The sequence below is a fragment of the Halichondria panicea genome, chromosome 7 (assembly GCF_963675165.1).
Source record: "Halichondria panicea chromosome 7, odHalPani1.1, whole genome shotgun sequence".
Taxonomy (NCBI): Eukaryota; Metazoa; Porifera; class Demospongiae; order Suberitida; family Halichondriidae; genus Halichondria; species Halichondria panicea.
In genome coordinates, this window is record NC_087383.1 from 3,663,872 (window position 1) to 3,677,602 (window position 13,731).

Below are 13,731 nucleotides of genomic sequence, written 5' to 3' on the forward strand. Positions count from 1 at the left end.
ACCAACTTTTTAATCTAGTCTAGTCCTGCTTGCACTGCTACTACTACTGCTGCCTACTGCTGCTACTCTTCCTAGCTAGTCAAAGGTTTCTTTTTTTTTTTTTTTTTTTTTTATAACTACATATGCACAAAGAGACATCAAAGCTTACATCAAAGGACACAGATTTTTAGCCTACTTGACTGATAAGGCGGTTACCTAGACTACAGTTTGTTTGTCAGGGAGGAGCTCACATACAACTTCATCTAATTCATCATAACGATTCCTTACCCATTGTTGTAATTTCTACAACAGATTGCCAAGGAAAGAGATAGACAATATCTCTCAAGCACGCCTTATATCTATAGTATATACATTCATGTTGTATATATATACAGTGTGTGTATTAGCTATATGTACCCTTTCAAATGTTGGTGCATGCAGGGAATGAAGATAAACTGATCTACGTATACCCTGGCTGAAGTCTGTTCCAGCGTTTCTCAGCAAGAAGTTCAAAGCGAAGGTCCGACGTCAAAAGAGTGGGTGCATGCATGTGTGTGGTGCAAACTTATAATTATACTTGGACAATAGAAGATATCTATATAGATCAGTCTATGTTTGTTGATGGTAGATTAATTATTAATTGTGTTTAACAATTAGATCTAGGACTATAGATCTTCACAAACTATACAAGCTCATGCATATGAAGGAGCCTGGAGGAGGTTTCTAAAGCTCTATAAGATAAAATGTACTATAAAATTAATATACTTTATCCAAGAACAATAAGTACATTAATGTATAATAAAAATCCACCTCTTTAGTAAAGAGGTGGACTTTACAATGTCTAAATGTTCTGTCCTGGAAAAATTGGTCCAGGCTGGTTTTAATTGCCGAAATTGACTACCAAAAATGGTCTGCATGCCATTAGCAAGCAGTAAGCAATGCCCTGAGCGTCCTTGTGTAACTTTTTGTACAAGTCAACTGTCTGTTTATCTAGATAAGCATGCATCAGCTACTAGCTATAGATCTAGTGCAGTTACTTCCACTGGATACTTGCTTTCAGCAGGTTGTCTTTCATTTATGGTAGCTACATACGGACTACATTTGGTGACCGATTTTGGCGTGACAGTCTCACTAGGTCAAAATTAATATTTTAGTTATAAATTACTAAACGTAATTATCATGTAAAATTGAATAGATCTATATAATAGTAGAGCTGTTCTGCATCCTTACTTTGTTCTTTGTGCATGCATGGGTATATACACTGTAACAAATATACAGTGTAGGCATGCATGCATATGTAATCTGTCATCTGTCTCAATCACTGACACAAGAACTGCACCGGATATGAGAACATTACTTTTAACTATACATAGAATCTTGTTATCCATATCCCCTTGCTTAGCACGTTAACTACAACGTATCCAGAACCATATAATAACTACATGATATGCCAGTTTTTCCTGATTCCAAAAATCCATGTGTTTATAGGTTTTGTATATATCTATATATAGCTGAGAAAAAGCATAAGGCCAAGCTGCATGTTTCACGAACTTTCACAATTTATGGACCAGGCAGGCCGGTAAAAAGGAATCCCGTAAGAGACCTGTGGTGCCTCTTGTAGAAATTGTTGGGCTTCCCAAAACCACAAGGATAAGTTGTGGCAACAAAATTAATACAGCAAGGAGTGGGTGCATGGTTTTGGGTTTTTGGGGGAGTTTAACAAAAAGAAACTCGCATGCATCCGTGAAGCATGCAGTAGCTTGTAACCAGATATACGTACGTATACGAGTATATATCTGCAAACAGGAGAAAGAAAAAGTGTTGTTCTACATGTGTAGCTCTTAGAGATATCTATTGATGTTGCACACATGATCACGTGTCCATACTAGGTCTAGAGACTTATTAATAGCAGAATATCAACTCACATGCATGTATAGAATACCCTGACATTGTTCTCTCTAGTCAGGTGCACATAATTATAAACGAATTAGCATTGTAGATAGACTATAGCTAGAGTAGGCTGATTTTCTCCATTGTAACGCTCTATGCATGCAGGTAGCTTTTTGTTGGTGGTAGATTAATTATTAGATCTAATAATTGTGTTTAGATCTAGGACTAAATCTCTCTCTATATATACAATGTATTATGAATGTAATTGTTCAAAAGGTCACCTATTTAAACTAAAGTGAACAGCAAGCTCATGTGAAGGAGCCTGCAGGAGGTTTCTAAAAGCTCTAAAGATAAAAGGTACTATAAATATCTACTAGTACATTAATGTATAATAAAAATCCACCTCTTTACAATGTCTAAATATTCTGTCCTCGAAAAATTTGGTCCAGGCTGGTTTTGATTGCCGAAATTAATCTGTCTGTATGCCATTAGCAAGCCAGTGAGCAATGCCCTGAGTGTCCATGTGTAACTTCTTGTACACGTCAACTGTCAATTTATAAAGTTGAACTAGATAATTATATAGTGCATGCATCAGCTACTAGCTATAGATCTAGTGCAGTTACATCCACTGGATACTTGTCTTCAGCAGGTTGTCTTTCATTTATGGTGCATGCGGACTATACATTTGGTGACCGATTTTGGTGTGACAGTCTGATTGATCATTCTATAGGTCAAAATTAATATTTTAGTTATTCACTAAACGTAATTATCATGTAAAGTTGACTAGATCTATTAATAGTAGAGCTATTATGCATCCTTACTTTGTTCTTTGTGCATGCATGTGTATAATAATATGAATAGCATGTATATACACTGTAACAAATATACAGTGTAGGCATGCATGTGTCATCTGTCTCGATCACTGACACAAATGCACCGGATATATATAAGAACATTGCTTTTAACTATACATAGATTCTTGTTAACCGTATCCCCTTCCTTAGCACGTTAACTACAACGTATATCCAGAACCATATAGTAATACATGATACGCCAGTTTTTCCTGACTCCAAAAATCCATGTGCTCAGACTTTCACAATTTATGGACCAGGCAGGCCGGTACAAATGAATCCAATTAAAAAGTAAGAGACCTGTGGTGCCTCTTGTAGAAATTGTTGGCTTCCCCAAACCACAAGGATAAGTGTGGCAACAAAATTAATACAGCAAGGAGTGCATGGGTATAGTTTTGGGGGGAGTTTCACAAAAAGAAACTCGCTTGCATCCGTGAAGCATGCAGTAGCTTGTAACCAGATACACGTACGTATACGAGTATCTGCCAACAGAAAAAGTGTTAATTGTTCTACACGTGTAGCTCTTATATTATAGAGATGTTGCACACATGATCACGTGTCCATACTAGATCTAGAGACTTATAACATCCATTCAGAATATCAACTCACATGCATGTATAGAATCCCCTGACATTGTTCTCTCTAGTCAGGTGCACATAATTATAAACGAATTAGCATTGTAGATAGACTATAGCTAGAGTATGCTGAATTTCTCCATTGTAACGCTATATATATACATGTATCTAGGTAGAATAATGGGCAGCGCACGCACTTTCAAGTATACATAGTAAAATTGTACAGTAAACTAGTCTATTAACTCGCCGGTGTTACTATCTCAATGAGGTCGACTGAGTTCCGTGAATCTATGCATGGCTTATCTTTTCTTTCATTGGTTGAGAATACCTCTCACTAAAGCCAAGCAAGAGGATCGAGGCCCTCATCTACCCCTGCGATAGTCAGGAAATCTAGAAATCTAGCTATCTAGCTCCTAGATGCCACAGATGATATACGTAGCAGAAAAAAATACATGTTTTGTGGATGAGAGACTGCTCTTGCTGGATCGAGGTCATCTCCACCAATGCAAGAAATGAAGGGCACTAAAACTCAGTCTATACCCCACAACAGTAACGCGAAACAAATTTCTGTAAAGCCTACACTGTACAATTTTACTGGCGTAGATCTATTATATAGCCCTATTTACACGCCGTTGAAGCAGCTGGAGTCGAGGCTATATCAGTGTAAACGGGCCTTATTCGACTCGGAATTCTAATCAGGATTAGCCAACCCACTTCTGGGTTCAGATTGCTGTGAGTAAACACAAAAGATTAATTCTGAGGTGGTGTACATTTTTGTGTAGGGTAGCTTCACCAATGCTAGCGCAAAGTAGTCGTTTTACTATGCCCACTACTGACCCGGATTGAACCAGGATCAGTAGGTGTCGTGTAAACGGAGCTTATTTATAGGATTACTCAAATTCTGGCAGTGCATGCATGCATGTGCACTATATGCTATGGACACCAGGCCCTACGGTATTTTTTGACATAGGATTTCGATCTGGAAACTTAAACAATGAGGCTAGCATGTCGGTGATGAAGCTTTCCTCTTTTTAGCTGCAATTGCCATTTTTTGTGACCATTTTCTGAGGTACAAAGCTAGTGGGGGAGGAAGATTACATTTGTATCTTGTTCATTAAAACTGAACATACTAATATAAAGTCATGACGTACCCTCCAAATCTGAAACTTAGAGGCATGTGTATGCACTATTTATACGCATGCCCATAAATGCTAATTTTGACTTTCCATATTCTAAACAGAATGCTTCGAGTGTCCGTGTTAGTGGTGGTGGTGTTGGGTTGTCTCCTGACCTCCTCAGTATGCAGGGCTCAGGTGTTCTATGTCAAACCTTCACAGCCTCCAAACACCACCTGTCCTGGTGAGCTGTGTCACACTCTCAATTACTATGCCCAGAATGCTGCATCACTGCTTAGTGGGAAAAGTAATGTCACATTACTGTTTGTTGAGGGTGTCCATCTTTTAACCGAACCGACTTTTGAGGTTTTTGAAACTGATAGTGTAACATTGTCTGCATTAACTGAGTTCATTAATGTTACTGTTATGTTATCTACTGGAAGCGATATGAATTTCACTCTTGTGGACGATTTACATTTGAGTAATTTAGTTGTTGTGGCTGATATATTATGTCCGGGCAACAACATTCCAGGCAACAGCATTAACACTACACTTGTCAGAAGGGTTTATCACTCTAACGTAACTGTCTTCTGCTGTGACTTCCATCTTCAAATGATCCATGAATTTCAATTGTACCATTCCACTTATTACTATGCTGGAATTAACATGTATAATTTTGACGAGATAGATAATGTGATCCTAATGTTATCTGAATGTTATTTATATTCTGGATCCAACATCAACATATCCCTAAGTAGCTCCTTCAATGGATCTATTACAAACTCATCTGGTTTTATCATCTCCGTGCATGTTATTAATCGCGACCAAGGCTTCTTTTCTCTAACAATCAGAGACTGTGTGAACCGTTTTGAAGATGTTGGTGAGGTTAGCGTTATTGTTTCTGAAGCGCCCCTCATGTTGTTCGAGGTCATTTTAGAAAACAATCATTTTGATACTGAACACTTTTACTTTTCGGCACTCAATAATGCAGATTTTGAAGGATTTCTTTGTGTGAAAAATTGCTCGTTCCATTTTTCTGATATTTCTTCCCAATCCTTTTTTTCAAATATTTCAATGGACCTGAGCAGTTTTAATGATACTAGTTCTGTTTATTTTCGCTCTGCAAAGGAATGTACTGTTAGGAATGTTAGCTTTAACAACAGCAACTTTAATGTTGTAGGTCCTTCCACAGTTCTCATAGACAATTGTCGGTTTGAAAATTCAGTAGATGTATATGATTCACCGTTCGTCATGTCTGAAGTGCGTTTACTCATAGTCAATGAAACAGTGTTCAAAAATAACCAAGGTTACAACGGAGGGGCTCTATATTTGTTCAATAGTAGACTATATCTAACTCATAATTCAGTATTAGTTTTCGATAATAACTCAGCAATTGATAAAGGTGGTGCTGTTTATGTGGAAAGTCCAATGGATGAAAGATTATCGCTTTACGGAGATTCTCCAATATCATTTAATTGTACTTTCAGTTTAAAGTACAATGTATCTGATGGAAGCAAGCCAGATAACTCGATCGTTTTCAAAGATAACAGTGCCGCCAACGGGGGCAGTAATATTTATGGAACTTCCTTAAAATCCGATTGTTTAGTTTCTCCTGATGGAAGAAATCATAGCTATGAGGTTCAAGCTGATATTTTTGAATTTGACCATGATTTAAAAATAAATAAATTGATATCGTCAGTGTCCTCTGATCCGAAGCGGGTTTGCTTGTGTGATGATAACAGGATTCCAATGTGTGGTAATTTGTCTCAGTATAACAATGTTGCTCCTGGAGAAACGATCACTGTGAATTTAGCACTGGTTGGTGGTGATTTTGGTGTTACTGTTGGATCAGTTTATGCAACACTATTGCAATATTATTGTGTACGGCAATATGATTGTGTATGGCTTAATAATATAACCACAAAGACGATTTCAAGTGCGGAGTGCTTCCATGAGGAGTATGTAATACACTCTGACAATGATAATAGTTCTATGTTCCTTTTTCTCTCATCTGATCGTATTAATAATAATTTTAATTATGATATCATGTCTAGGGGGTGGTACAATGATTCCATAAGGAGGTATGAAGAAAACAAGGAAATTGATTACTATTTGGCCACCGCAAGTATAATATTACATATTACTCTTCAGAAGTGTCCTAAAGGGCTTATCCTCAACAAAAAAAAAGCTTCATGTCAATGTATCCAGACACTTACGGACGTTGGCGTAACAAAATGTGTAATTTTGGATGGAGAGGTGTGGATAACCCGCAGTGGTGCTATCTGGGTGAGCAACTCAGAAGTTATAGACAATGAGACGGGCGTTGTGGCATACAAGTATTGCCCATTTGATTACTGTACAGCAAAAGAGTTTGCTGTTCAATTACGCAATCCCAACTCTCAGTGTGCTTTTAGTCACAGTGGTGTTCTGTGTGGAGGTTGTTCCCCAAATCTCAGCTTAGCATTGGGTAGTCCTCGGTGTCTGCCTTGCTCTGATGATGGACATGTGGCTTTTTTTATTCCCTTTGCAATTGCTGGTTTGTTGTTAGTGCTCTTCATTAAGTTGTTAGATCTGACGATAACCAAAGGAGCTGTCAATGGACTGCTTTTGTATGCTAACATTCTGTGGACTAATCAAAGCATTTTCTTTCCTCATGCAATTCGCTCGTCATCTTCTGTATTTCGTTTTTTTGTCACGTTTGTGGCATGGCTCAATTTGGATCTTGGAATTGAAACCTGTTTCATTCAGGGCCTGGATATGTATTGGAAAACTTGGTTGCAATTTTTGTTCCCTCTTTATATTTGGAGTATTGCCGGGCTCATCATCTTAGCTTGCCGCTATTCTGACAAAGCTACTAAACTGTTCGGTAACAATTCAGTTCATGTTTTAGCTACATTGGTCCTACTCTCGTACTCGAAGCTTCTCCGTACAATTATTACATCATTGGGGTTTGCTATTCTTGACTTATATCCTAGTGGGACGAGAGTTGTGTGGCTAGCAGATGGTAATGTTCCATATTTTGGTGTACGTCACTCATTCCTTCTCATAGCGGCAATACTTGCTCTGATAATATTCGTATTGCCTTATACAGTAACAATACTGCTAGTGCCTTGGCTAAGGAAATGTGGTAACATCTCATGGGTTAACAAACTAAAGCCATTCTTTGATGCTCATTATGGCCCCCTCAAAGACAACCACCAGTACTGGATTGGATTGACACTGCTTGTACGTGTAATACTGGCCATTACCAATGTTACAATTCAAGCCATTGGTCCCACTGTCAATCTTTTTGTAACTATAACTTTGTCTTCACTATTGCTCTATGTGGTTGGTTTTTCACATAAAAAGCGGTATCTCTCAATCCTCGAGGCCTCTTTTGTTGCCAATGTGATTATTGTTGGGGGAGGATTTTTGTACTTAAGTAACCAAAATGCTTTTGCTGGTGTTTCTGTTGGTATTGCATTCCTCACATTTCTACTAATAATCTGTGCACAAGGGTACACTCAATTGAAGACACTTTGTCGTTGCAAAACTGTACATAGAGAGTATGAAAACATTAACGGTGTGAATGACTCTAAAACAGAGAGTGTCCCTCCCACTCATTCCGTGGTTTCATTGTACGATAATACGACCCAAGACTACTACCCACTGAGAGAATCATTGCTGGAGAGTGACGCTCACTGAAAAATGGCAAGAAAGTGACCATTTTTTTCGAAGAGTGTTAACAACTATTTGATGATAATTATAGATAAAGAATATAATTATGCAAAACAAGACAATCTTTTCTTTTTCCTAAGAGTGTTGATATAATTATGACTTTTTGGCAGTGGTCTTTTGTCATGAATAATTATTCTCTGTAAATTTAGTGAATAACTAATTAAATAGTCAAAGGTCCTCTACATGCATGGAGGCTTGCTGATAGACATGTTTGTATTGTTCTTTCTCTTCCTCTGTCATCTGAGCCACTAATGAGTCTGTCACCTGATCCAGAGGGACAGTACGATCACCAACCTGCAATAACACAAAGGTGTAAATGAGAAATATATATATTGGGTGGCAAAATGTTTTACAGTAGTACTGTGTATAGTGTAATGTGTAACGATACAAAGTACAAACTTAAAAACGAGCATATACAGTAGACTTTCGCTAATCCGACTCTGTGATTTTTTTACATGGTCATCTCGATATATAACGGCCGTTTTGTTTAGCACGGATTGCTAGCTCGATGATATACCGTAGTTAACCGATGATTAATGATGTACAATTTTCACTGATAAATAGCTAGCTGCACAAAACAAGACTTAAAACTGAATAGTACTATAACTATACAACTCTATCTTAGAACAGACATCAAGCGTTCAAGATGAGACTGTTTCCTCTGAACACCAGAACACATGGTCTATTTCCAGCTCAGATCTTTTTCTCTCTTGTGCGAGAGTGTCTTCTGTGATCCGTAACTATACAGAAGATGGAGCGGTGTCGTTTTCACAGAAATTACCAGCATAACTTTCTTGGATGGGCGCTTGCATGGTTCAGTAGCCACATCATCAAATATCCGCCCACCCCTTGTTTAGCCTAAATATACAAAAATGTAGCTATCAAAATATGTGGGCGGTTTGACGGTTACTACAGTACTAGTATACATGTACAAAACTCGCCCTAAATATGGTTACCTCAGTGATAATAATGTACTATATAATTATTTCGTATACCGTATTACTAGATTGTTTTGCAAGTGCATGTTAGTTAACAAAAATCAATCGCGAGAACGTGATACCACATCACAGATCCTTGCCAGAACGCATTAATTATCCATGAGACAGAACCACTCAAGAGTGATTGGATTAATGAGAATCCACTGTAATACGTACCAGCTTGAGCAATGTATTTTTTACCTTGACTATAAACTGCTCCTCTTCTTCGTCACTAGACTCCACGTCCTCCATTTCCTCATCGCTCTCACTCCCGCTGTACTCTGGCTTCTCGTCAGCCCGCCCCTTGCTCTCGTCACTCCGCACCTCATGAGTCAGCAGGTCTGCCAGGATCTGGTCATCTATATACAATGAATTTGTACATAGTCTGTTATTGGTAATCGTGTACACTCAAGCAACCTATGTGCTAGGCGTACAAGCAGTCAACAACTATACATGACTGTAGTTAGAACAACGGCTTTAATTCAGTCAAAGTAGAACTCAATGCATCGCTGTACTAAATTTTAAGAGTACTACAGGTAGCATGTTTCCATTGTAGCTAGCTATCATACGTATACATAATTATACAGTACGTACCTATTAATGCACCCATGCACATAGAAGTGTTACAGATGTGTACCTTTCTTGTCTCTTTGAGTGATAGTTGATGTTGAAGCAATGTCTTCAGTAGGCACTAAACTGGGCTCATCTTGTACAGTGCTTCTAGACATCCACTCTGGTACGGACTTGGTGGGAGTCTGTAAGAAAGGTTAACAATAGGTCTAGTACTGGTATTAGGTGTACGGTATGGGAGATACAGAAAACGATTTAACAATGAGTTAGAGGTTAGAGTGTACACATGAAATGATAAGAAATTTTCACATGTGCATGTAGCACACATTATTGAAGTCCTGTGTGTACCTTTGTTGACGAAGTGTCACCATCTCCCATGTGTATGCTAATGTCAGCATTTTCTCCATAGATGTTCACACTACACAAGACAGAATTGTACGTAAATTATCTAACCGGCTTCGTTCACACGTTATTGCAGTCAGGTATATAATTAATTATCAATTGTAGGTGCAATATAGGTACGTAGAGGACGTCCCACATGCGTGCCTCAATTTAGCAGTTAGCCTCTGCCATAACGTTGAGTGTGGGTGGATAATTGGACCTCCTCTGATAGATACATATACACACGGTCTTAGTCACTCACATGGGTCGATTCCTAGACCAGTTATCTGTGTCCTTACCAGCAGCTCCAGATGGCCTGGAATAACCTCCAGCCTAAAACAATCAACAAGTTATGCACATAGAGCAGACTACCGAATTTTGTCAGACGTCAATATTCGTCAGCTAAAAGTGCGTATAATGCACAAACAAAACGAGATTGATTCTAACTAACTGCACACACCAATAGGTGGCTATGGGACTACTAACCAGCGAATATTTGGATGGGTCAAGTCGCTTCCAGTCGGAGGTGTGATCACTAGAACCGATTTTCGGAGAGTGTAATCTATTTCCGTTTTTGCCAGAACTACACAGCTAGAGTTAACTGACACATACTGGGCTCAATCTAGATAGAGTACAGTACATGGTGGAGCAATTGCAGAGTCAGTAAAAAACCAGCTTTGCAAGGTTTACTGACTCTGCAATTGCTCCACCATGTACTGTACTCTATCTAGATTGAGCCCGGTATGTGTCAGTTAACTCTAGCTGTGTAGTTCTGGCAAAAACGGAAATAGATTACACTCGCCGAAAATCGATTATTGGACAGTTTCTTCTAGTGATCACAGCTCCGACTGGAAGCGACTTGACCCATCTAAATGTTCGCTGGTTAGTATAGTCCCATAGCCACCTATTGGTGTGTGCAATTACTAATAGTTAGAATCAATCTTGTTTTGTTCGTGCATTATACGCACTTTTAGCTGAGACGTACGTCTGATGAAATTCGATGGTCTACTCTACATATATTTCTACCTCCAGCAATCCGCTAGGTAGATAGGACTCAGGAATCATTATGGATGCAAATAATCAAACTGACTATAGACATGTACATACCTGTTTAATGGAGCTAGGTTCTGGCTCTAGAACATCTGGGGCCAAGTTGACTTTCTCAACAAATTTGAGCAGCTCGGTGATGGGTCGGATCTGATCATTCAACCTGTATGTTTGTGGGGGGGGGGGCAACACAGTCACTATAGTGTCTAGCGTGACGATAAAATCCAACCAAAGGTAAAACTGTAAAGACATTATATAATTATGCATGTATGCATACGAATCATATGTAAAAAACGATAGCTATAAATAGCCGTAAATGACAATTCATTGGTTATGATAAAGGTATTAATAATAAGTTGAAATGCACGTACATTGAAATGAGTGTCCTGGAGTCGACCTTGTCTCCAACACTGACGTTCTCCTCCTCAAGTACTCCAGAACAATAGCTGCAACTGTGAGGTGAGGTGTGAGGGAGAGTGATCTAAAAACACACAACACGTCTCTCTTCGGGCTACTGAAGCTTGAACATTGAGCACTCTATGCATGTATAACACAGATGTCATATACAGTCATGCATGTAACTTACAACTGTAGCTATAGGCCCTAAAAATTGAGCTACATGTATAATACTGAAACACAAAGAGTCTGCATGCCATTTACATGGGGAGGGGGAGAATAGCTGTGTGCAAGGGAATGTAAATAGTCTAGAGAAAATTAATAATACCACTTTCTATAATTATGTCTACAATAATTATACTCTGTACTCGTGTCATAAAACAATGTCATAATGTTTCAGTCCTGCTCACCAGAGAGAGCCGTTAGCCGGGTTGAAGAGTCTGTCCACGTCCAGGTCTGTGTATGTGGAGCCACAGGTAGGGCACTTGTACGACGTCTGGTTGTGTACCTACAGGTCACCAGGTTACATACAATGTGTACTAGAGTGAGCCCCCTAAACCTAAATCACCAATCACAGTTCTGTTTAGAATCATTACACAATTAATGTAGCTCAAGTAACACCCAAGAAGTGTAGCCAGTGCATATAGCTACATGTATTATGAAGGAAAGTCTTTCAACTAAGGAAAGAACTACATATTGTAGTTAGCACTGACAGTGCAACCACTTTGGGACCTGAGTGCATACTTATTGAATTTTCCTGAGGGGTGGCCATTAAGAGTGGATCTACTATAAATGATGCACACCTGAGCTATTGCAGGAGACTCACTCTTCTCTCCTCAGCTTCAATGTTCCTGTGTATCTTGTCCAGCTTGTATTTGACGACGTTGACAAAGTGTTTGTAATTGATGTAATAATAGCGCACCAGACCACCACTGTCTCCCTCCATACGCTGCTGGCTGCAACGCAATGCTACAGTCAACATTCACGTAGCTAGTTAAGGACTCTAGTATTATCTTCATGAACCTCTTATTGAGGAGATGATGTATACTACATCCAGGAAAATAACTATAACATAGTACCTTTTGATGATTTTGTCTTTCTGTAAGAAAGTGAGAGCTTGCCTCAACTGCATGCAAAAACACCGATTATCACACCATTTACACGTAGGTATTAACTTTCATTTGTGAGTGTTACCCCACCTCTTACACACCAGTCTCTGACTTCCCTGCATCCTCAGCAACTCCACCAAATCACCTTCTGCAACACTAGGGTGCATGGGTGGAGTGAAGTATGGTACGATTTGTAGAGCAGTTTCTCAGTATTATTATCAATTCATTGGGCCCGATCAGGAAAGAAATCAACGTTCTTCTATAGTAAATCATGCACTAATTTTAAATTACGGTACCAGTAAGAATTTCCACTTAGGGCTACAATTCCGCTCCAGGATAATAAAACGTACTTTTTAATGTGGCAAGCAGAAAGGAGTTTTAGGCTTTGGGAAAGGAATACGGTGCGCACGATAGCATGCCGGAAAATGTTGGGCCATGCTATTGATTGCTTACATTATAATGTAACAATGTATAAAATGCTTGGGGGGAGGGGACCTGAGCATTTTAGGAGGGTAGCTCCCGCCTAGTAGATGAAACCCTGACAAAACTATTCACGTACCAAGGGTAGGTAGCAAGGATGTCGAGACATACAATTTGCATCGGCTGGTAGAAACTTCTCGCAATGACTCGAACCAACCTTTTGAGCTCCTGTGGAACTGATATATAAAAATGTTTAGCCATAGATAATACGTATGGTTAATAAACTTTGATGTGCATCGTATCGATCGATTTGCGAGCGTTGAGCAGCATGACATGCATATAATTATGTAGGAACAGATCTAGCCTCCTTCACAAGGCCTCAGAAGAGCGGCCTTGGATCGAGGCTAGAACAGATCTAGAACCAGTACATATTTATATATATATTGAGAGGGACTGTGGGGCTTACTAACTTGTTCTAGTTTGCTGAGGAAGATCCATAATGTTCTCTTTGGTGATGAAACTCTCTTCTTTTTAGTGGGCGCTACAGTAAAAAGCTAGATTAGCTACCCCCACATAATACCTCTGTCCGAAACGACCATTGCCAGACTATCATCTATAGCTGTGGTGTGGTCCTGGGGAAACTAGCTGGTTTTGAACTAATTATAGACTCGACTCGAGCTCATTCCATGGCCCAACTTCCTCAT

At 39.1% G+C, this 13,731-nt stretch overlaps 2 protein-coding genes across 2 annotated transcripts; one reads left to right on the forward strand and one right to left on the reverse strand.

Annotated features, from left to right (window-relative positions):
• Nucleotides 1-1,890: 1,890 nt before the first annotated feature.
• Nucleotides 1,891-8,199, forward strand: LOC135338748 (uncharacterized). Its single transcript, XM_064534828.1, has 2 exons — nt 1,891-2,226; nt 4,536-8,199. The coding sequence occupies exon 2, from the start codon at nt 4,537-4,539 to the stop codon at nt 8,092-8,094; it is 3,558 nt and encodes a 1,185-aa protein (XP_064390898.1). The 5' UTR covers nt 1,891-2,226; nt 4,536; the 3' UTR covers nt 8,095-8,199.
• Nucleotides 8,200-8,227: 28 nt separating this feature from the next.
• LOC135338751 (general transcription factor IIE subunit 1-like) lies at nt 8,228-13,596 on the reverse strand. Its single transcript, XM_064534831.1, has 13 exons — nt 13,498-13,596; nt 13,167-13,263; nt 12,709-12,763; nt 12,578-12,624; nt 12,325-12,454; nt 11,909-12,006; nt 11,474-11,554; nt 11,163-11,265; nt 10,318-10,388; nt 10,023-10,092; nt 9,742-9,859; nt 9,306-9,463; nt 8,228-8,421 (listed from the first exon to the last, which is right to left on the reverse strand). Exons 1-13 carry the CDS (start codon nt 13,523-13,525, stop codon nt 8,296-8,298), a joined length of 1,182 nt encoding a protein of 393 aa, XP_064390901.1. The 5' UTR covers nt 13,526-13,596; the 3' UTR covers nt 8,228-8,295.
• Between the last annotated feature and the right edge of the window lie 135 nt (nt 13,597-13,731).

Coding starts and splice junctions, on each gene's coding strand:
- LOC135338751 (XM_064534831.1), bottom strand. CDS start 13,525: ATGGATCTTCCTCAGCAAACTAGAACAA. Junction 12,625..12,708: donor TGCAGGGAAGTCAGAGACTG/GTGTGTAAGAGG, acceptor TTTTGCATGCAG/TTGAGGCAAGCTCTCACTTT. Junction 9,464..9,741: donor CACTCAAAGAGACAAGAAAG/GTACACATCTGT, acceptor CATTGTATATAG/ATGACCAGATCCTGGCAGAC.
- LOC135338748 (XM_064534828.1), top strand. CDS start 4,537: ATGCTTCGAGTGTCCGTGTTAGTGGTGGTGGTGTTGGGTTGTCTCCTG.